The sequence below is a fragment of the Aethalodelphis obliquidens genome, unplaced genomic scaffold (assembly GCF_003676395.1).
Source record: "Aethalodelphis obliquidens isolate GAN/ISIS:26980383/991018 unplaced genomic scaffold, ASM367639v1 scaffold2, whole genome shotgun sequence".
Classification (NCBI taxonomy): domain Eukaryota; kingdom Metazoa; phylum Chordata; class Mammalia; order Artiodactyla; family Delphinidae; genus Aethalodelphis; species Aethalodelphis obliquidens.
This window is the reverse complement of record NW_020837946.1, coordinates 878,005-900,735: the sequence shown is the minus strand read 5'-3', so window position 1 is coordinate 900,735 and position 22,731 is coordinate 878,005. Positions and strand designations below refer to the sequence as shown.

Sequence of the window (22,731 nt, the reverse complement as noted above, 5' to 3'; positions counted from 1 at the left end):
AGCAGTTGCCTTATGCATTGAGGTGCTCCTGTGTTGAGTGCATATATATTTATAATTGTTATATCTTCTTCTTGGATTGATCGCTTGATCATTATGTAGTGTCCTTCCTTGTCTCTTGTAACATTCTTTATTTTAAAGTCTATTTTATCTGATATGAGTACTGCTACTCCAGCTTTCTTTTGATTTCCATTTGCCTGGAATATCTTTTTCCATCCCCTCACTTTCAGTCTGTATGTGTCCCTAGGTCTGAAGTGGGTCTCCTGTAGACAGCATATATATTGGTCTTGTTTTTGTATCTATTCAGTAAGCCTGTGTCTTTTGGTTGGAGCTTTTAATCCATTCACGTTTAAGGTAATTATCCATATGTATGTTCCTATGACCATTTTCTTAATTGTTTTGGGTTTGTTTTTGTAGGTCCTTTTCTTCTCTTGTGTTTCCCACTTAGAGAAGTTCCTTTAGCATTTGTTGTAGAGCTGGTTTGGTGGTGCTGAATTTTCTTAGCTTTTGCTTGTCTGTAAAGCTTTTGATTTCTCCATCGAATCTGAATGAGATCCTTGCCGGGTAGAGTAATCTTGGTTGTAGGTTCTTCGCTTCCATCACTTTAAGTATATCATGTCACTGCCTTCCGGCTTGTAGAGTTTCTGCTGAGAAATCAGCTGTTAACCTTATGGGAGTTCCCTTGTATGTTATTTGTTGTTTTTCCCTTGCTGCTTTCAATAATTTTTCTTTGTCTTTAATTTTTGCCAATTTGATTATTATGTGTCTCGGCATGTTTCTCCTTGGGTTTATCCTGTATGGGACTCTCTGCGCTTCCTGGACTTGGGTGACTATTTCCTTTCCCATGTTAGGGAAGTTTTCAACCATAATCTCTTCAAATATTTTCTCGGGTCCTTTCTCTCTGTCTTCTTCTGAGACCCCTATAATGTGAATGTTGTTGCGTTTAATGTTGTCCCAGAGATCTCTTAGGCTGTCTTCATTTCTTTTCATTCTTTTTGCTTTATTCTGTTCTGCGGTAGTGAATTCCACCATTCTGTCTTCCAGGTCACTTATCCGTTCTTCTGCCTCAGATATTCTGCTATTGATTCCTTCTAGTGTAGTTTTCATTTCAGTTATTGTATTATTCATCTGTTTGTTTGTTCTTTAATTTTTCTAGGTCTTTGTTAAACATTTCTTACATCTTCTTGATCTTTGTCTCCATCCTTTTTCCAAGGGCCTGGATCATCTTCACTATCATTATTCTGAATTCTTTTTCTGGAAGGTTGCCTGTCTCCACTTCATTTAGTTGTTTTTCTGGAGTTTTATCTTGTTCCTTCATCTGGTACAAAGTCCTCTGCCTTTTCATCTTGTTTATCTTTCCGTGAATGTGGTTTTTGTTCCACAGGCTGCAGGATTGTAGTTCTTCTTGCTTCTGCTGTCTGCCTTCTGGTGGATGAGGCTGTCTAAGAGGCTTGTGCAAGTTTCCTGCTGGGAGGGGCTGGTGGTGGGTAGAGCTGGGTGTTGCTCTGGTGGGCAGAGCCCAGTAAAACTTTAATTCACTTGACTGCTGATGGGTAGGGCTGGGTTCCCTCCCTGTTGGTTGTTTGGCCTGAGGCAACCCAACACTGGAGCCTTCAGGCTCTTTGGTGGGGCTAGTGGTGGACTCTGGAAGGGCTCACGCCAGGGAGTACTTCCCAGAACTTCTGCTGCCAGTGTCCTTGTCCTCACGGTGACCCACAGCCACCCACTGCCTCTGCAGGAGACCCTCCAACACTAGAAGGTAGGTCTGGTTCAGTCTCCCGTGGGGTCACTTCCCCTGGGCCCTTCCCCTGGGTCCCTCCCCTGGGTCCCAATGTGCACACTACTTTGTGTGCGCCCTCCAAGAGTGGAGTCTCTGTTTCCCCCAGTCCTGTCAGAGTCCTGCAATCAAATCCCGCTAGACTTCAAAGTCTGATTCTCTAGGAATTCCTCCTCCCATTGCCCTAGCCCTAGGTTGGGAAGCCTGACGTGGAGCTCAGAACCTTCACTCTAGTGGGTGGACTTCTGTGGTATAAGTGTTCTCCAGTTTGTGAGCCAACCAACCAGCAGTTATAGGATTTGATTTTATTGGATTGCACCCCTCCTACCTTCTCATTGTGGCTTCTCCTTTGTCTTTGGATGTGGGGTATCTTTTTTGGTGAGTTCCAGTGTCTTCCTGTCAATGACTGTTCAGCAGTTAGTTGTGATTCTGGTTTTTTTGCAAGAGAGAGTAAGAGCACGTCCTTCTACTCTGCCATCTTGATTCAGGCTCCAATACATAATCTTGTATCATGTGTGTTTTACAAAATGAGGATAAAGAGGAACACAGAGATCATCTGGCCACAGCTAGTAAGTAGCAAGCGCTGGGATTTAAAGTCAGTCTGTTTGTATCCAGTCTGAGTTCCATTGCCTCCAGCTGATCAAGGAGTGAATGATCCTTTGTCTGGATTTTTTTTTCTTGATCAGTTTAGCCAGAGGTTTACCAGCTTCATTGATCTTTTCAAAGAACCAACTTCCATTTTATTGATATTTCTCTGTTGTAATTTTTCTATTATATTACTTTTACCTTTTCTTATTTCCTTTCTTCTACTTACTTGGGTTTAGTTTGTTGTTGTTGTTGTTTTATAGCTTCCCAAAGTGAAATCTTAGATGAATGATTTTAGGCCTTTTCTCTTTCCCAGTATCAGCACTTAAAGCTACAAGTTTTTCTCTAAACACTGCATTAGCTTTATCTCACAAATATTGATAAGTTGTGTTTTCATATCAATTAGTTCAAAATATTTTCTGATTTCCCTTTGATTACCTATTTAACCTTGAGTTTGTTATACTTATGTTGCTTAATTTCCAAATATTTGGGCATTCTTTAGATAGCTTATATCTTTTGCTACTGATTTCTCATTTAGTTGTGTTGTATTTGAAGAACATATTCTATATGATTTAAATCCTCTTAAACATATTCTATATGATTTAAATCCTCTTAATTGTTTTGAGCCTTCTTTCTGGCCCAGTATATAGCCTATTTTGGAGACTATTCATGTGTACTTGAAAAGAATGGGTATTCTGCTCTTGTTGGGTATGCTGCTCTGTGGACATCAGTGTGGGCAAGTCGATTGATGTTGTTCAAGTCTACTGTATCCTTAATAATTTTTTTCTCAGTTACTGAGAGAGGAGTGTCAAAATAACCTATCATAAGTGTGGATTTGTCTATTTATTCTTCTGAGTTGATCCTTTTATCAATATGAAGTGTCATCTTTTTATCTCCAGTAAGAGTCCCTGTATTGAAGTCTACTTAGATATCAATACAGCCATCCCAAATTTCTTATGATTAGTGTTTTCATTTTACATCTTCTTCCATTCTTTCACTTTGTTTTCATTTTTTGCTTTTAATCTATCTATTTGTTTAAAGTGTATATCATTTAGAGAGTATATTGTCACTTCTTGCATTTTTAATCAGTTTGATAATCTTTGCCTTTTAATTGGAGTGTTTAGACCAGTTATATTTAATGTGATTATTGATATGGTTGGGCTAGATCTACCATCTTGCTATTGTTTTCTATTTATCTCATCTATTCTTTGTCTCTTTTCCTCCCACTTTTGGATTGAGTACTTTGTTTCATATTCCATTTATGTCCTCCGTTGGTTTATTTATTATGCCTCCCTGTTTTATCTTTTCAATGATTGCTATTGTGCTTACAATCTGCATATTTAACTTATCAATGACTGATTAGACGTAGGAGGGAGTGGAAATTGTGTGTTAAGAATGACACTCAAATATCTGGCCTGGGCCACAAGAGGGATCATTCTCTGAGATGGGGAACTCTGAAGGAAGATTACAGCATGGGGGTATGATGAAGGGGCTTGATGATGTGGTCAGTTCTGGTCAAGTTGCGCTTAAAGTGCTTGTTATATGTCCAAGAGAAGATGCCTTGTGGACAGTCCATGTGTGGTCCAGAGGTCTGGGCTGGAGCTGGCAGAGGGGTCAGGGGATAGGGGTGATTCTTGAATCAACAGGACTGGGTGAATCTGTATGGAGAGTGTGTGATGGGGCGAGAAAGGGCCCAGGACCAAACCCCAGCAAACCCCAAGTTAGGGACCCAGATGGAGAACAACAGGGATGTGAGAGGAGAAGCCAGAGAGGAAAGAGCAAAATAAGGCGAGTGCACCACCGTCTCAGAGCCAGAAGGGCAGTGGCCCAGCAGTTAGCCTGTGCCCTGGGTCCTGCGGCCAGATCCAGACAGCATGCAAGGGGGCCTCAGAGGCCATCTGAGGGCCTCCCCCTTACCTGTGCACAGGTACCTGGTGTGCATTAGACCTAGTTAACGTTTCATTAAAACATTTTAAAAGTAAAGAACTAGGGATAGTTCACCTCTGCACAGTGCTGCTGGGAGATGGAACAAGGTGGTCTGCCAGGGCCTGCTGGGTCTACGACATGGCAGCCAGAGGGCCCTCAAGGAGGATGCCTCTATGTGCTGACCATGGTGGGTCCCAAATCCCAGTGGCGGAGCAAGGAGGGGTTGGGAGAAGCAGACACTGTGCGTGCAGACGTCTTTTGTCTTTTGGGAGAACGTATGGGCCTGAGGCACTTACTGTCCTCTAGCCAGGCTCTGCAGAGGGCTGGGCCCCCAGGGGAGGCAAGCAGTCAGCCAGACCCAGGCCAGGCTTCTCCAGAGGGGGAAGTGCAGCGGGGGGAGCATCGCAGCACCATGGCCGACAAGGGGCCCATCCTCTCGGCCGGCAGCACTTCCCTGGGGACGGGTCTCACGAGTTGTGTCGTGCTCTGTCCTGCTCTGGAAGCTGCTCTTGCAGCCAGCCCCCCGCCCCCACCGCCGGGGCACGGTCCGCACGCCCCACCCCTCTTCTGGCCACTTATCTAAACAGGAGCAGCCCCAGCAGCTTTCCACAGCCCTGCAGTCTGACCAATCTGCCCCAGTACTGACTTCCTGGAAGTGCAGCCCCACCACATGGGGCTGTGCAGACTGACCCTGACCTCAAGCAGGAGACCAGCTGCTTGGCTCAGGGGCTGCCAGAGGGTGCTCAGCAGATAGTGGGGGGAAACGAACAGCTGGTGGATGGGGTGGCAGGCCTGCTGCAAGGGGCCCAGAACGGGCAGGTGGGGGAGATAAGAGCAGAGGTTGGTGGCCCAGGTGAGGGTGAGCAGGTGCGAGGGTAGGGCCCATGAATCCGCCCTGAACTGCTGTACATATACGTGTATGCATGTATACATATATGTGTAGACATGTATCTGTGCCTGTGATCGCGTCTGTGTGTCTATGTGCGTGTGTGTATATGTATGTGTGCATGTGTGTGTGCGTGCACGTGTGTGTACATGCGTGTGTATATACATACATGTGCGTAGGTGGGTGGGGTGCTTGTTAAGTTGGGCTCGCCCCAGACAGACCGGCTGAAACCAGCCTGAGCTAAAGGCCGGCTGCTCTTAGGGAAGGGGGGAAGGGGGAAACCCCTCGTGGAGAGACAGGAGCCTTTCAAGGGAGACGCGCCCCTCCTGCTCTGAATCCAGCTGCTGACTTTAAGGCAAGGATGATGTGTGCTGGGCACACCCTTGGGTTGCTCTCTGCCCATTGGACTCCCCAGCCCGAGGTCGTCGCCGGGAGCAGGGCCTGGGAGCTGCTGTTGGGCAGTGGGGGCCCCTGCAGGGGACTGGCCACCTGGTGAGGAAGGAGGGCGGAGAGTGGGCAGGGGATGCCCGGGTGGGGCGGCGCGGGCCGGGATGGCCATCTCTGCTGGGAAGGGAAGCCCGAGACCAGGTGGGGTGCTGGCGCTGGAGGGCCGCCCGGGGACGTGGAGTCCCAGGGGGGACTGTCATGGGGCCAGCAGCTGCCTTCCAGGCAGAGAAACCCTGGGCAGAGAAAGGGGAAGGAGACCCTGGAGCAGGCAGGAACCTGCGGTTGGAGCAGCACCATGGCCCACCAACCGCCCCTGCGGGAGGGGTCCCGGGGTTCAGGGCAGGTGATGGAGCGGGCGGCCTGGGAGCCGCCCCAGAGGAGGCCCGATGGGCCGTCAGGCGCCCCTGCCTTCAGCCAGCTGGGAGAGGACTGGACATCCCTGGCTTGGCCTCTGTTGGGCGCCAAGGGGTCCCAGGGCGAAGGGAGCACGGGGGTAGGAAGGGGCTGCAGAGCATAGGAGGGCGGAAGCGGGGTCTGTCTGGGGGCACCAGGGGTTTACGAGGGGGACTGGGTGGGGGAGCTTGCAGTGAGAGAGTAGTGGCGCCGGGACGGCCGGACGCCAGGGATGCCCGTCCCAGGGCACCGGAGTGCGTGCCCTGGACCCATGGCCTCTGTCCGCCGGGCCCCTGGCCTGTGTGGTGGTCACAGACGGAGGGACATACCAGAGCCTGGAGAGCATCTGCCGCGCTGGCTGTCTGACCAGAGGACCACAGGCTCCCCGCCCCGGATGTGCCTGCTCGTTCCTGGAAACAGGGCAGCCATCCTTGGGCCGCTCAGAGCCGGCCCCCCGTGGGCTCCCTGGCCGGGTGGGGACCGGGTGGCAGTGGAGGCCAGAGGCCGAGGGCAGGCATGCGGCGTGGCCGCCACGTCCTCCCTGGTGTTTCCAAGCCCGGTGCTCTCCCTCTCTGGCTGCGTCCCACTGACTCCACCGTTTGAGGGGGAAACACGAGCCCGTGCGGGTGACACAGTGGGCGTCCAAAGGTGGCCCGTGGGAGCTGGCCTCCCTGTCCCCTGTCTGCGGCACAGCCAGGCCCTGAGGGCGGCTGCCAGGGCTCTGGCACCCCCTGCCCTCCTGCCCACACCCTTCCCCGCTCAGCCACATTTGCTGAGTGGGTGAACGAATGAGCGAACGGGGGGCAGGGTGAGCAGGGCGGGCCTCAGAGGCCACGTAGTGGCTTTGTGGAAGGACAGAGGTGGCAGCCGCAGGGGCAGGGGCTGGAGGCCTTCCGCGGGAGGGCTCCTGCTGGCCGTGGTGGCATCTGCCGCTGAGCCAGGCGGGGCTGGCGGGCAGGAGGTGGGGTCTAGGAGGGAGGCGGGTGGCAGAGCTGCCGGCTGCCGCGCGTGCCCCCGGCCAGCGGGCAGTGCACGGAGATGAGTCGTGGGTCGTGCCCGAGGCCCTGCGCTGGCGGCCGGGTGAGCGCCAGGCTTGGCACAGGGCAAGTCTTGGGTTGAGGGCACCTCGGGCCGAAGAGCTGGACTCGGGCAGGCAGCCCCTCCCGTTCCACGTGCCCTTGCTGACCGGCCACCTCATCTGCCCACCTAACGCAGACCCTTCCCCAGCCACGCACCTGTGTCTCTATTTTTATAAACTTTTTATTACGGGAAGCTCAGCTGTATATCAAGGTAGGGAGTCTAGTACAGAGAACCCCAGGTCTCCTGCCCCATGAGGATCAACTCCCCGGCTCCTGTCCAATTCCAGCCACTGTGTCACCCCAGCCAGTGACACTTGAGTGCGCTTCCAGCAGACAGGAGGCCAGCCAAGGTGCCAGGAAGGCGCCCGAGGACAGAGGGCTGATTCCTGGCCTCGTCCCCTTGCTGGCCGATTCCCAATGTCCAGTCACAGAAGGATGCCTTCCGCAGGTGGCTCTCCCCAGGTGGCGGGCAGTTGGGCCTGCGAGGCCCCATCTGGCCGTGCCTCTGGTCTGTGGATCCCACCGCCGGGTCCCCTGAGGGGCTGTGAGGCTGTGGGCAGAGCCGGGGACCTGGGCTCATCCATTGCCCCTGAGATGGAGAGAGAGAGAGAGAGAGACCGACCAACTTGCAGGGAGACAAAGGGAGTGAGGCTGGGAAGAGCCAGGCCGGGGGGTGGGAGGCAGACCCAGCAGAGAAAGGCTCCTAGAGGCCAGCGGCTGCTGGGTGAGGGGACGGGGGGACGGTGCCGGAGAGGAGGGGGCGAGGGGGCAGCCCGGACCGGAAGGGTCTGTCCCCTGCCTCTCCCGGCCTTCCTCTGGGGAGCTGAGGCTGGTCTGATGGCTCAGGGGGGACCCAGGGCCCAGGGCCTGCGGGGGAGAAGCAGCCCGCCCAGTGCGAACAGGGCCGGCAGCGGTTCAGGGTGCGGGGGCTCGAGTGGCTGGCGTGAGGACCCGGGACAAGGCTGAAGGGACTGGGAGGAAGAGCGGGCGGCCCAGGGCAGGGCTGCCAGCCAGCAGGAGGAGGGCGAGGGGGATCCTCTTCCTCCCCCGAGCTGTGTCCCCATCGCCCGCACTTTCCTGAGGGGTGTGCTCCCATCCTCCTCCACTCCCCGTGTGGCGTCCTGCAGTCACCCCCGCCTTGCCCCACTACGGTGAGAGCAGGGGCAGATGACAGGGCCCCCAGGCTGGCTTTTGGCCAAACCAGCGGGAGGCGGGAGGGATGTTTCCCAGGCCTGGTTTCCGAGAAGAGGGGAACAGAAAGTACCTGCCGTGACAGAAGCCCACGCCTCCTCTCTCAGCCTCGCAGGGATGCCAGGCCCAAGGCTGAGCCCAGGGCCCACGGGCCCACGGGCCCACCCCATCCCGGCCCGGCGCCTGGGCCAGGGTGAGCAAGTGAGGCCTCGGCCCGGCACGTCTACGAGGCCCCACGGAGGCCAGCAATCAAGATGAAGCCTCCTTTGGTGCAATATTTCAATACACCAGAGATAGTGCAGAATCCACGAGAACAGAGAGTCAGCTATACTAGATTAAAGGCAGGTGGTGGGAGATGGAAGACCAGCCTCCACGGCCCGCCAGGCTCACCAGCCTCCACGGCCCGCCAGGCTCTGGAGGTGCCTGCTGCGCAGGGTCCCCCTCCGCCTGCGCCAACGGCCACATCTCCCTGCGGGCGGTCCAGCTGCCCCGTCCGCCCAGCTGTGCTGGGGATCGTGCAAGAGAGGTTGTGGCTCATCTCCAGCCTTCTGTCCCGGAGCCGAGGCAGGCGTCGCGCTTCCATCTTCCAGGAAGCCCCTCCCCCTCTCCACTCCTCCCACCTCCCAGGTCCAGCTCCAGGGCCTCCTCCTTCAAGAAGCCTCCAGGTCCTGACCTGCCCTCTGTGAAGCCTCGCGATATGACTGCACGCTGCCCCGTGCTGGGTACGCCCACCTGGCCATGGCCCCCGCCCCCGCCCCCCGCCAGCCATGTCCAGCACGCTTGCCCACGCGTGGGGCGGCGAGGGTGGGCACAGAAGAGGGGCAGACCGTAGTGTAGAGTGAGGTCGGAGTGGACACAGAGTGTATGTAGCCTGGGGAGGACAGCCTGGGTGGGTCAAGGCCCTTGGCCAGGGGCCACACTGCCCGGCTCAGGACACCCCACCTGGGTGTCCTCAGGGTCCTTCGTCCTCTTTCTCGGCCAGGGTCCTGAATCCCCCACTCTCAGGGCTTTGTCCCCTCCTTGACCCTGACGGCAGGGGCCTCGCTGCCACCCGAGGTGAGGAAGCTGGGGCCCGGGAAGCAGTGAGGTTCCCGGGTGGCGGTGCGGTAGGGGCCCTGGGCCACGTCCAGAGCCTACGCTGGAGTGACTCCGCCTCCGGGGGGCACGTCCCTCGAAGGGAGGCTTACCTAGATAGGGTGGGTAGTGATGCCTATCTCCCAGCTGCAGCTGTTGCCAGCAGCCTTTTTCTCTCAAACCCCAAACGTTCGGAGGGGTGGGGGGCCGGGAGGAAGGGGCAGGAGAGACCCTCCTTCAGACATGCACCTGGACCGCCACCACCCACGGGCCTGCCACGTGGGCTCCCTAGCACGTGCAAAGCCGGAGAGGAGGGTGCTGGGACGAGGCGCGGGGGGCTCCACGGTGGGTGCCAGCAGTGGGATCCTTCCCGGTCCTTCTCCGAGGAGGGTCCTTTATGGTTTTGAGACCAGCCGGCAGTGAGAATGGGCCAGGCCTCTCGGAGCCCCGGGGATCCAGTGGGACTTGAGGAAAGGACCCGGCCCTCCCCTGAGCAGCCCCAGCTCCCTCCACTGGGAGGGAGCTGGCCGAAGGGCCAGTAGACGGAAGGGCCGTGGGGCAGGGAGGTGGGGAGAGACGCTCCATCCCACTCCAGGCCGACAGGGTTCTGAGCCTGCGGCCACTCCTGTTTGCAGCGCCCCGCTATGGGCCAAGAATCTGCTTGTTCCTTGGCGCTGGCCACCCGGTTGGATTCTCCGGTTGGGGCCCCTGCTGACCGGTGAACGGGATTTGTTGAGGCCCTACTATGCGCAAGAGTGGGTGGGGTCCCAGAACAAGGACACAGTAGACATTCAGGGGAAGCCCTGTGGAGGACGCCAGGCAGGGTGGGGGGCTAGGGAGGGGCCAGGGGAGGAGGCTGGGGAGGCTGGGGGTCGGGGGACGGGCAGAGAGCAGGCAAGGCAGGGGAGGAGCCCACGGGGGAACCCTCAGGCCTGGGTCTGGAGGGTGGAGCCCGGGCCCTCCTCAGGGGCCTCTGGGCAGGGTCTCTGCAGGCTTAGGAGGCCTGGGCCAGCCACTCCCCTTCTCGGGCCTCAGTTTCTGCCTGTGGAGATGGGCAGGGCTGGGGTCGGAGCTCTCGCAGCCCCTGGCAGTCTGTGCAGAGAGAGGTGCTGAGGCCAGGTGCTGCGGGACCCAAGCGGAGGGCTGCGTAGCCCGGAGGTGGGCTCTGCAGGGGGCGGGAGTAGCCCTTTGAGCAGGGTGTCCCAGCCCTGAGCTCAGAGTGGGGAGAAGAGAACGCCCCGGGAGGGCCTGGCGGAGCGGGGGAGGAGAACACTCTAGACCAGGGGAAGGGATGGTCTGGAAAGAAGGCCCCTGAGGAGGTGGGTGTGACGAGGTGCAGCTGGTGGAGGGGAGGGACGAGCCTGCGGCTGGAGCAGAGCTGCAGGAAGCCCCCGTGTGTCCGCGGTCACCCCGTCAGCGTCAGCGTGGGTGTAGTGCGTGCGAAGGTGCAGGGCCTTCCTGCCGGCGTGCCGGGGTGGCGTGCGGGCACCGACCGCAGCCATGGGGCTCAGCCCTGGGAAAGGCTCAGCGCCATCCAGAGAGGCCAGAGACGGTGGGAGAGAGGGTGCCTCCGCGCCGCCTGGTGGTCTGGACTCGCTGGCTCGGGCCGTCTCCAGAGCGAGTGATGTCTTAGCAAGCACACCGCTCCTCTGGAGGTGTTGACACAGGCGGCCTCTGGCACCCCACTTCCTCTCCCAGAAGCTCCCCCAGGCAGCCCTGGGGTGGGGCTGGTGCAGGTGGTGGGGAGCCATGTCACCCCGACTCTGCTGTCATCAGCCTGCCCACCGCCTGCCGGCGTGAAGGAGGCGTACAGTCAGGGGGACCGGCTCACCTCAGCCCTGCTTCCCCACCACCCCCATCAGGTAGCACCTGCGTAGGCTTTGGCAGCTCAGTGCCAGCAGGCCAGCACCCCTGGGGCCAGGGGTCTCAGAGCGGAACGAGGGCTGGGATGGGGTCTCAGCAGGTGAGGGCTGGAATGGGGTCTCAGCAGGTGGGGGCTGGCATAGGGTTTTGAACCTCAGCAGAGTGTCCTGATGGAGGAGATCTGCGGGAGGTGATGGTCTAGAAAGGGGGCAGAGCGTGGACAGCAGTGCAGAGGAACTTAGGGTGTCTCCCAGGGCCTGGGCTCCCACCTCATTAAGTCTCTGAAATGTATCCGTGGGTTGAGACAAGCATCTGAAGCTGGAGGAGGAGGCATCTGAGTGGGGTTTTCCTAGCACAGTGAGCGCTGCTTTGTGAAACTTGTCCTGGATCCTGGGCTATTTCTAAAGTGGGGTCACAGCTCCAGAGGTTGCTATGGTGCCCAGGCAACGGGGGTCTGTGCCCACTTTCTGCCCCAGATCCCATTCAGGGAGTCTGCGGGGTTCCTTGGGGGGCCAGCAGGGAGGGCTGGCGGGAGGCTGCGCTGTGCTCGGACCTCCCAAACATGACCAGACTTATCTCCAGGTGACAGCAAAGGTATTTCAGCGCATAATCAGAGGGTGGCTTCCTACGTCTTGCAGGGGAAGCCGACTGATCTCACTGTCACCCCTGGAGCAGGAAGCGACACCTCTGACGTCCTCCTACCCCTCGGGCCAGCCTCCCCCAGCAGGAACTGGCAGAGGGCCCCTGACAGCCGAGGACCCTGAGCACCGGCCGTGCTGCAAGGGGCCGTAGCTGCCACAGGGCAATGGTGCACAGTGTCTGTTGGAGGTGACAGGTCTGTACATCCAAGCAGGAGGCCAGCTGGGGCCCCTGTTCTCCACAGAGGGCCCCACGCCCTCGCCTGGCACAGGCAGGGACCTCAACTGGTTGCCATGCCTTCTGGGGACCCCATGCTATTTGAGCTGGACCTTGAGACTTGACTCCCCAAACTTTTTTCACCCTAAAGGACAGAGATGAGGCGCCACGAGCAAGGCATTTCCTCAGGGTCTCGTGTGCACCTTGAGACGCTTGCAAAGTTGGTGTCCTTCTCCCTGACAGTTAGTTTGTTTTATTATAAAAGGGAAACTTGAAAGACTGCAGTTAGATTTTTTAACTTTCCTGCACAAAATATTGGGCCACGCTGAGGCTACACTGAAAGTTATGCGCCCCGGGGTGTGTGGACCGGGGCCCAGACCCTAGGCAGCCGTCTGCGTGGAGGGCATCAAGGGAGGGGACAGGCCTGCCTCCTCTTCTCCCGCCCAGGCAGTGCCCTGGGCTGCGGGTGATCCAGAAGAGACAGCAGCCACCCACGGGTGCGGCACCACTGGCCCGAGTAGCGAGGGGCAGGCCCTGGACCCAGCTCGGGTGGGGAGGGGCACGGAGGACCCCCTGTGGCAGCTGGGCCTGCAGAATCAGGGGACATTCCCAGTAGGCTCCGAGGGCTCTGGGCTGGGGGTGCCACACGCAGCTGGCCTGGCTGCGGCCAGCAGGGCAGGCGGACGGGAAGGGAGGATCCCAGCAGTTGTTCCAGTGGGTTCCGGGGTCTGAGGAGACTGCCTGCCTGGGTCTGGGCGTCACAGAACCTGTGCAGAGTGTCGCTCAGAACAGGGCGAGAACAAGCAGAACCCTGCGAAAACGAGGAGAGAGGCTCCTCAGGGGCTGTAGAGATTTCATACACCGTGAAAGGGCCCACGACAATGTAACTTCTGGCAAATGTGCCATTGATAATTCAGCAGGGGTGGAATGGGGGTAACTGGTGGAAGACTTCTGCTCTGGCTACAGTCTGATCTCCTGCCTCCCTAGTGGCCTGTGGCCTGGAGGCTCCCAGGGGGCCGTGGCTGAGGAAGTGGGCGCCCGCATGCCGGACACCAGTGAACCTGGCACTGCAGCCGCGGGCTCCAGGACTCTTCCCTTCCTGTGTGGGGAGGGGGCCGGCGGAGCAGAACACACCAACCTGGCTGCGGGCCCTCCCCTGAGTGGACTGAACCCCCTTCCCTACCTCACCTAAAGGTCAGCGAGCCCCCAACAGGGCCTGTGCCCGTGGGGGAAGGAAGGCCACTCCCGCCCCACCCCTCCAGGCCCTTCCAGCCAGAGAAACAAAGGTGGGGGGATGGGAGGGGGTCTGGTGGGCGTGCGCCACTCGCGGGGTGAAGCCAGAGCCTGACCTTTGCACCATCTGCCCCGCCCCGAATGTCAGAGCGCTGACCCCGCCCACCTCCACCCTGGTGAGCTGATCCCAGCAGCCCCGGGCTGTGTCACGGAGCATGTCCAGGGGAGCGAGAGGCACGGAGGGTGAGGCCACGTGCGTGCTTCTGATGACAGGGTGTACGACGCCCAGGGCCACCCTAAGGCCGGCTCTGAGCCACGGCTCTGCACCCGGAGGTGCAGGGCTGCCCTCATGGCCCTGGCTGTAGGGAGCTCAAGGGGACTCCTGACCCCAGGGTGGCCTCAGGCCAATCTAAGTGGGACCTCAGGGCAGAGAGCTGGGGAGGGTCTCGGAGGGAGGGGGGGAGGGAGGCTGGCGCCTGGGGTGGCCCCAGCCACTGTGCCCTCAGGAAGAGGATAAAGCACTGGTAGGAGGGAGGGAGGAGGGAGGAGGGGGAGGGAGGGAGGAGGGAGGAGCGGGGAGGGAGGGAGGAGGGAGGAGCGGGGAGGGAGGAGGGAGACGGAGTTCTGGAGTTTTCTGGAGAGCTGGCTGACTGAGCCACAGACCCTGCTGTCCTGAACCTCAGCAGCGAGGAAAGGCCAGGCGGGGCAGGTGCCGGCCCACCGAGGTGCAGGTATGGATCAGACACGGGCACCACCTGCAGCTGGGTTTGCCGAGCGGGTGGAGGGGGCAGTAGGTGGCCCTGGGCTTTGTCCTCAGCCTGTCTTGGAGTCACCTCTGAGCGTCCCCCCACCCTGTGAGAATGGTACTGGGTCTGGGGCGAGGCTGGCCCCCGGCCCCCCCATCCCAAGAGCTGGCAGAGTTGGGGTGGCTGGGACTGGAGGTGGACGGTGGGCTCCCGATTTCCTCTCTGCCCAGCGGCAGGCAGGTCCCTGCAGACGGGGCTCGGGAGAGGGGAGGGGAGCTGGGTCCAGCCCTGGGTCTGCTCACCGTGCCCCTTGGGCCCGCGGGCCTCTGAAGGCCTTGGTTTCCCCGCCCATCCAGCTGGTGGGGGGAGGCCTGGAGGGTGCCTCAGAGCTCCTTTTGATTTCTTCTTTGGGAAGGTGAACTGGGGGCTCCTGACTGCGGGGTGGGCGCTCACCGCCTGCATCCCTGGCCGGAGGTGGGCGGGCCCGGGCTCCCCTCCCGGCCTGCGGCCTGCGTGCCTCACACCCTGCTCCCCTCCTGCAGCCCCAGGACCATGAACAACAGTACCTGCGGCTCCAGGGAGCTCCCCGGGCCCCAGGCAGTCAAGTACATCTTATTCATCTACACGGGCGGGCTCCTGGTGCTGGGTCTGCTGCTCAACGGCCTGGCACTGTGGGTGCTGTGCTGCCGCCTGCTGCGCTGGACGGAGACCCGCGTCTACATGGCCAACCTGGCCGTGGCTGACCTCTGCCTGCTCTGCGCCCTGCCCTTCTTTCTGCACTTCCTGAAGAGCAGCACAGACTCGCCACTCTGACAGCTGTCCCAGGGCATCTACCTGGCCAACAGGTACATGAGCATCAGCCTGGTCATGGCCATCGCCGTGGACCGCTACGTGGCCGTGCGGCACCCACTGCGAGCCCGCGGGCTCCGCTCCCCACGCCAGGCCGTGGCCGTGTGCGCCGTGCTCTGGGTGCTGGTACTGGGCTCCCTGGCGCTTCGCTGGTTCCTGGATATGCAGGACGGCGGCTTCTGCTTCTCCAGCCGCTCCAGGCAGAAATCCTACACCGTGGTCTTCTTGCTGCTGGGCTTCTACCTGCCGCTGGCTGTGCTGGTCTTCTGCTCTCTGCAGGTGGTGACCGCCCTGGCCCAGAGGCCAGCCGCCGACGCAGTCCAGGCGGAAGCCACCCGGAAGGCCTCCCGCATGGTCCTGGCAAACCTGGCCGTGTTCGTGGTCTGCTTCCTGCCCTTCCACGTGGTGCTGACTCTGCGCACAGCCATGGGCCTGCGCACCTGTGCCATCCGTCTTGCCCTCGAGATCACTAGCAGACTCTCGGACGCCAACTGCTGTCTGGACGCCATCTGCTACTACTTCATGGCCAAGGAGTTCCAGGAAGCATCTGCGCTGACCGCCCTCCGCACCAGAGCCAAGGCCCACAAAAGCCAGGACTCTCTGTGTGTGACCTTGGCCTAGGAGGTGGCCACGGGCTCCTGGGCGGTGCTGCCGAGGCGGGGACTCGTGAGCAGCGACGAGGAGCTCCGGGGTCGGGCTGGGGGCGCTCTCACGAGGCCCAGGTGGGCAGAACAGCCTAGGCACGGAGCGTGGGGAGGAGACACCCCTAGCCCTGGGGCCGAAGAGGGGCAGGGAAGACAGCAGGAGGATGAGGCCTGAGCGAGGCCAACGCCAGGGGCCCTGGGTGGGGCTGCACCCGGAGCCTGGTACCTCTGGGGTGCCGGGGGGTGGGGCCTCCTGGGTGCTGCGAAGCTCTGATGGCTAGCTTTCTGCTGCTGCCCCACAGGGGCTGGAATAAAGCTCTCGACCAAGGCTCTGTGTGTGCCACCCACACTCACATGGCGGGAGGTGGGGGCCTGGGGGCATCTTCCCAGGTAACTTTCTAGAGCTTTCCCCGTGGGGGCTCTCCTCGGGCCCTGCCACCTGCTCTCCACCCCTGCCCACACTCCACATCCGTCTGGCAGTTCCTGGAGGGGCCACGCTGGCCGCCCTGGAGGGCTGGCTCTCATCTGCCTTGCCAGGCCCAGGCCCGGGCCGTGCCGAGTGTAGGCAGCTGGTCCTGAGCTCCCAGGCCAAGTGTAAGGAGGGGCGGAGGGGACGGTTGACGTCTGTGTCTGGCAGGTGACACGAGCGAGCATCTGTAAGGGCCAGAGGTGGGAGGAGCCCCACGTGCCTCAGCCCGGGGCGTGAGGAGGCCCTGGAGACAGAGACAGTCTCTGGAATAGAGAAAAAGTGAGAGATGGGAGAGAATGAGAGACAGACGAGGAGAAGGCAAGAGGCAATGGGGGTGGGAAGTGTGGAGGAAAGGAGCAGGGGGACAGAAAGCAACGGGGGGAGAGTGATAGGGAGAGCAGGAGAGAAGGCCCGGCCAGAGACGAGAGTGAGGAAGACGTTGAGCAGAGCGAGAAGGGGCATCCGAGGAAGGTGAGGAGGGAGCACGAGGGCAGAGCCGGAGACGAGGGACTAACAGACAGACGACAGGTCAGCCTGGTCTCCCCGAGGCGCCAGGCCCTCACGCCCTCCTGCAGACCGGGAGCCCCAACGGCTGGCCTGGGAGCCCTTCTGGTCCCTCAGAGGGTCCCCGAGAGCGGGTGGGGGTCCTGGATTCTTGAAGAAGGGCCAGGGGCCAGCTCTGCCTGCCACAGGAGTCTGGGGACCCCACGCCTAGGGCCGCAGGAGGATGGAACTTACAAGGGGCCACGTGGCCTGGGCAGACAGGGTAACCGGGCGGAGGTGCGGACCGGCAAAGGTGCTGGGCTGAGCAGAAGCCTTGGGTGCAGAGGCCCAGACAGGACCCCCCCCAGAGCCCCCTGCCTGGAAGGATGCCACAGTCCATGCCCAGGCACAAGGCCAGGGGCTGGGGCCCCTTGTCCCACGGGGCAGGGTAGGGGAGGTGGCGGGTCCACAGGCTGGAGGGGGCCTTGGTGGAACCCCCTGAGGTTAGGGGAGCGGCACCCTGACCCAGCTTGTTCGGGAGCCCTGGGGCTGGCACTGGAAGTCGGCGGGAGAGAGGGAGAGAAAGATGGCGGGGCTGGGGGAGGGGGAAGAGAAAGGCGGCAGCATCTCCCTCCCTGGCCCAGGTGAAGCTCAGCCCAGCCGGGGCAGTGCCGGCCCCTGACCCGCTGAAGCTCCCTCCATCTCCCCCCGCCCGCTCCAGGCCGTTGGCCTCGGTGCCTGTGGCCGCCGCCCCCGGGAACGACTCCAATGGCTGCGGTACGGGCAGGAGCGTCCTGTCCAGGTGGTGACCAGTGTCTCCATCTGCCTCCTCATGGCGCTGGGTCTGCCCTCAGCGGCCCGGCACACTGTGTGTTCTGCCACTGTCGGCGTAGGTTGACAGAGACCTGCATCACCTGGTCAACCAGGTGGTGGTGACCGCCCGCTGCTGCTGAGCTGGACGGATCCTGCCCCCAGGGCCGGGAGGCCGCCCGTGCGAGGTCCTGCAGTATCTCCTAGGTCAACACGTACAGGAGCAGGTGCGTCATTTCAGCGCGGGCTGAGGGGAAGCTCCGGGGGACCCTGCTATGCCCAGATCGTCATGGACCTCAGGATGTGTCCACTCCACTGGGGCCAGAGGGCCTGGCTTAAATGACTGGATCAGCACAAACACCTGCACTGAGAAGCCCAGGAGGGCGACCGTCCTGAGGACTCGTGCTAGAGCCCGGAACCCCCAAACCGGGGCCGGGCAGTAGCGGTGGGTTCCCCTGAACCTCAGGTGGCCAGGTGACTGGAAGAAGGATCGGGAGGCCCAGGCCCCGCGTTGGCCTCCCCAGCCACACAGGGAGATTTGTTCATGCAGAATGAGGGCGGACAGGCCGCAGGCAGGGCAGTCCCAGGCCACAGCTGCTTTCCTGCCTGGCCACCAGCCTCAACCTGAGGGAGACAGACTTCTTGGCACTGAAACAAAGCAGCAGAGCCCTGCACCTGCAGGGTAGTCAGCGTGGCCTGCTGGTAAACCCCCGTCTGCCCATGCAGGTGCCCCACCCATGGCCTGGCCCCGGGGTCTTCCGCTGCCAGGAGGTCCAGGCTCACCTGGAGGCCCCGGCCACGCTGCCCGCCAGCAGCAGTTCACCTGCCCCCTCCCGCACTTGCTCTGGTGAGGTGGTGAGTACCTCTGGCCCCTGGGCACACTGCTCTGGGCCCAGGCCCAGGGACGCTTCAGATGGCCCGTCAGCAGGCTCCTCAGAGAGGCCGTTTATGTGGCCAAGGCTGGTGGCGGCATCAGTGCCCTTGGCCGCTGCTCCAGTGCCGAGGACGTCAAGAGCAGCCGTCCTGTCCTTGGATCAAGTGCGGAGCTTCTCGGGGTGCCAAGAGCACGGCCACAGCCCCTGCCCCCGTCTCCTCTTGGGGCTGCCTGCTGGCCAGAGTGGCAGCTGGCCGGCAGAAGGAGGTGTGGCCCTGGCCCGGCATCGCCCCCTCTGGAAACTGCAGGGCATGAAGTCCGCCCCACGGGGTCCAATCCTGACCACCGGTGGGTGGGGAGGGGGTTCCTGAAGGGGGCACCGCCATGTCATCGTGAAGAGGCAGCGCCTTGGAAGACAACCCTGAGCTGCGAGTGACCCCCGGAGGGCCAGACCCGAGTTGACTTATTCATCAGCAAGTGGAGATAAAACCAGCCCCGTGACAGGCACTGGACCCCAAAACGTGCACCCCGGAGCCTCAAGGTCTGCGTTCTGAGGCCTCGCATGGAGGGAGCAGGGAGGAGAGAAGCTGGGAAGTGGGCCAGATAGGATCAGGGGCCTTGCAGGGGGATGCGGGCTCCACGGGTGCTCTGAAGGTGGGGGAGGGTTTGTGTCAGAGGAGCCGAGGCGCTCTTCGTGCGGGCCTCTCCTCGTGCTGCGCTGGGGCGTCCAAGGGAGGGCTGGCCAGGGCCAGGGTGGCAAGGGCAGAGGTTGGCCAGGATGAGGGCTCCGACCGCAACACGGGACTCAGTGGGACACGCTAGAGGGGCGTGGCTAAGGAGGAAGAAAGGGTGCCCCCAGGAGTCCGGTGTCCTGGTTCCAGTGCGGAGGGGTGTGAGGGCCGGAGGAAGCAGGCAGCAGGCAGAGGCAGCGGAGTGACCCTCCGTAACCAGGAGGGTGCTCTCTGGAGAACAGCGGGGCGGGGTTGCCCAAGGGTCACGCTAAGTTCTGTCTCTTCTCAAGGACACCCCGGACCCCACCCCCACCCCTGCAGAACCCCCACCGGTTCTGTAGTCTTTGCGCCTCACACACTGGACTGGAGGCCAGAATCGCTGTCCTTGACGATGCTCAACTTGCTGGTCCCTGCCCTGCGCCCCGCACGGGGCAGGGACAGGCTGGACAGGACAGCTCTGGCGGGCGGGGGCGGAGCTTCGGCGATGGGGGGCGGGGCCCGGCCACCGGAGCCGCCCACGTCCCCGCGGCTCCAGGTTCCGCCCCTCGGCGCCAGGCCCGGCCCATGCCCAGGGCCCCGCCCCTTAGCGCCCCGCCCCGCCCCCTCCCCTCCTTTTCTAGGAGGTTCCGCGCCCCGTAGGGCTGGGGCCCTCTGGTGCAACCCCTCTTCCGTCCTCAAAGACTGTTCAGGCTCCAGGAAAAGAGCTGGGGGCGGCTCCCGGCGCTGGTGGGGAAGGGGAGGAGGGCCGGGGCTTTGCCTTCCCCCTCACCTGCCTCTCACTACGCAGCTGTGTCCAGCTCTGCTTAAGGTTTTAAGTTAATTTACGAAGGGAATGTGAATTCTGCACTGCGACCGAGATCGACAGGGTGAGGATAGCATGCTCAACAGAGACCCAGCGGGGCACACAGGCAGCTCGGGTCATGGGTCTGTCCTGCCTGCCACTGTCCCTCGGCCCTAACTCCTTCCTGTAGGACTGTCCCAGTCTGCCGGGCGGTGGGGGCGCTGCAGCGGAACACCACAGGCTGGGTGGTTTGTAAGCGGAGCCCCGACATCAGTGCCCACTTGGTCCGGGTGCCGGCGTGGCCGGGTTCTGGCGGGGCAGGCTCCTGGTTCCCAGACCACCGTCTTCTGCTGGGTCCTCACATGGTGGAAGGGATGCGGGAGCTCCCCGGCATCTCTTTCATAAGGGCTCTAATCCTGTCCCCGAGGGCTCCACTGTCGTGACCCAGTCAACTCCCGAAGGTCCCACCCAGTACCATCCCACCCGGCGTTAGGATTCCAACATAGGAATTGTGGGGACACACCGACATTGTGACCATAGCAAGGGGCAAGTGATTTGACTTCGGTCATCACCTAGAGCTTGCCTGGTACATAGTCAGTATCACAAGGTGCTGGTGTCTGTTAGGAACTTCCAAGCCCCCCTAGATGAGAACCACTTTGTTAGTGAGAAGTGCTACCCAAGAGAAACAAAACTGAGCCCTGGGCCCCTGCCCTCTACCCTCCCTGCATCCCGGCCAGCACACACGCAAGAAGGCCCATCTCCCCTCGCCTTTCCTACCACCTCCAAAGTTTACACCCCAGCTGCCCTGTCCTTAGCCTGCCACAGCCTCTGGAACCCTCCCACCTTTGCCCTGTTGGCCTCAGCTGGGAGCCCAGTGTGCCAGGGCCGGGAGGCTCTGACCTGCCCTTAGGATAGCCTGAGGTCCCGCAGTGCAGAGCGTGGTCCCGCAGCCTGGCTGCCTGCGTGCAGGTTCGCGTGGCTTCCTTGCCAGCCGCAGTGTTCTCGCCTGTATCCTGGGATCCTTGGATCCAGGGTCACCTCTAACATTTGTAGGGCCAAGGACAGGAGTACAGGTGAGACCCAGGCACGTCCAAGTATTGAACTTACACCCGAACCCTCGGAGTCTGGCCTTAGCTCCCAGCCCAGGTCCCCAGGCCTGGAGACCACAGGGGGCCCAGGGCTGAGGAGCTGCCCCGTCCCTGGCAGGGCTCCCCGGGAACCTGAGGCATATCCCCAACTTCAGGGTCTCCCAGGACTCCTGGGAGTGATTCCCCGGCTGGGAATGACGGGGGTCAGGGTGGCCTCCCTCAGGTACCCCTTTTCAGACTTGGGATCCCGAGGACTCCCCCAAGTCACCACCTGAGCAGAGGACAGGGAAGGGCATGTCCCGCCTGCACTGTCCCTCTGAGCAGCTCTGAGAAGCGGTTTTCAATGCTCCTCCCATCCCATCCCCTGGACTTGCTGCAAGGCCCCTGGGGGTCCAGGCACCGCAGGCCTTGGTCCCTCTGTTTGTACGTAATATTGCCACGAATGGTCACTATCTTCCTGTCAAGATGACGAGGCAGCTCTGCATCAGACTCGGGGAAGGCTGTGGGCCTGGAGAACCCCAGGCAAAGCTTGAGTTTCGGGTGTTGGCTTTGAGGCCTGGAAATGGGGAAGGCGTTAGAGAGTCAGGATAAATGGCCACCCATGAGATTTGGCGGCGATACCTTTGATAAAACGGTCACCTGCATCAAGGTCAGAGCCAAAGATCACCAGGAAGCCTCCGTCAGCAGCCAGCATCTGTTTTTTTTTTTTTTTTTTTTTTTTTTGTGGTACGCGGGCCCCTCACTGCTGTGGCCTCTCCCGTTGCGGAGCACAGGCTCCGGACGCGCAGGCTCAGCGGCCATGGCTCACGGGCCCAGCCGCTCCGCGGCATGTGGGATCTTCCCGGACCAGGGCACGAACCCGTGTCCCCTGCATCGGCAGGCGGGCTCTCAACCACTGCGCCACCAGGGAAGCCCCCAGCATCTGTTTTATTACTCACTGCAGCGGGGGACTATTAAGATTCACATTGATAGCAGGTACATTTATAAAACTCTATCCCAAGAATTATAATTCTATCAGGGCCCCATTTGAGATGTTGTTTGATCACTTAGGGGATAGCATTAACACTGAAAGAGAAGAACATCAGAATTATTCTAGAAGACAAAACAAAATTCTTGCTGTGGGGCTGCATTATTCTATTACCCTGTTTGCGACAACAAGATACTGTAATTACACTTCCCACAAATGGAATAACTTGGAAGCCCTCACCTTCTAAGGGAAAATAAAAATGATTTTAGTGGGCAAAAGCATCTCTCTTGGTTCTAGATCTTCAGAAGCTCGTGGGAAGGTGGGGGCAACTCGGAGGTGACCCATTTCTGGGACCCCTTGACCTAGAGCCCATGCCCTGTGTTTCCAAAACATGTGGGCGAAGTCCCAATAGAAGCGAACATTAGATCTTAGGAGGAGAAAGGAACGCAAGAGTTGATGAGACTAAAGTGAAACTTTGGATGAAAATTGGAATGCTTGAACAGACTGCAGGGGAGGTGCATCTGCTGTAGCAGAACGTATTCTGGGGATATGTACTGTGTCTGACTGGGGACGGCATCCCCTACCTAATCCCGTAACAGGAGGCGTGTAAACCCACGCTTCAGCCAACATTGATCGGGAGTTCTAAGTGGGGGTCAATGAGATTGTCCAGCCCACAGAGGTTATTAATATGAAATAGTATAGGACGCCTGATGGACGAAAGGGGATTACCGTCTTCATTATGTCCGGTAGAAGCTGGAGCGCAGTAAGGACAAATTGAACTATAAGGCAAAAGAGCTACTGCCCCATGTGGAGCACTGACTGGGCCTTAGGGTAAAAGTCAGTGAGCGCCACCCAGCGGGGACCACTGGGATGCTGGACCGGAACATTTCCGTCTGAGATGATTGGTCAGCTATTGGGCTTTGATTGAGATCACTCCTCTTACCCTGGGACATAAAGTAATTCTGAAACATCCTAAGTGATGC

At 59.9% G+C, this 22,731-nt stretch overlaps 1 protein-coding gene across 1 annotated transcript; it reads left to right on the top strand.

Moving 5' to 3' along the window:
* The first annotated feature begins 1,713 nt into the window (after positions 1-1,713).
* GPR35 (G protein-coupled receptor 35) lies at positions 1,714-15,873 on the top strand. The gene is given in 2 exon segments (XM_027116707.1): positions 1,714-1,756; positions 14,595-15,873. A coding segment is annotated over 1 exon segment (918 nt). The 5' UTR covers positions 1,714-1,756; positions 14,595-14,604; the 3' UTR covers positions 15,523-15,873.
* The last annotated feature ends 6,858 nt before the right edge of the window (positions 15,874-22,731 follow it).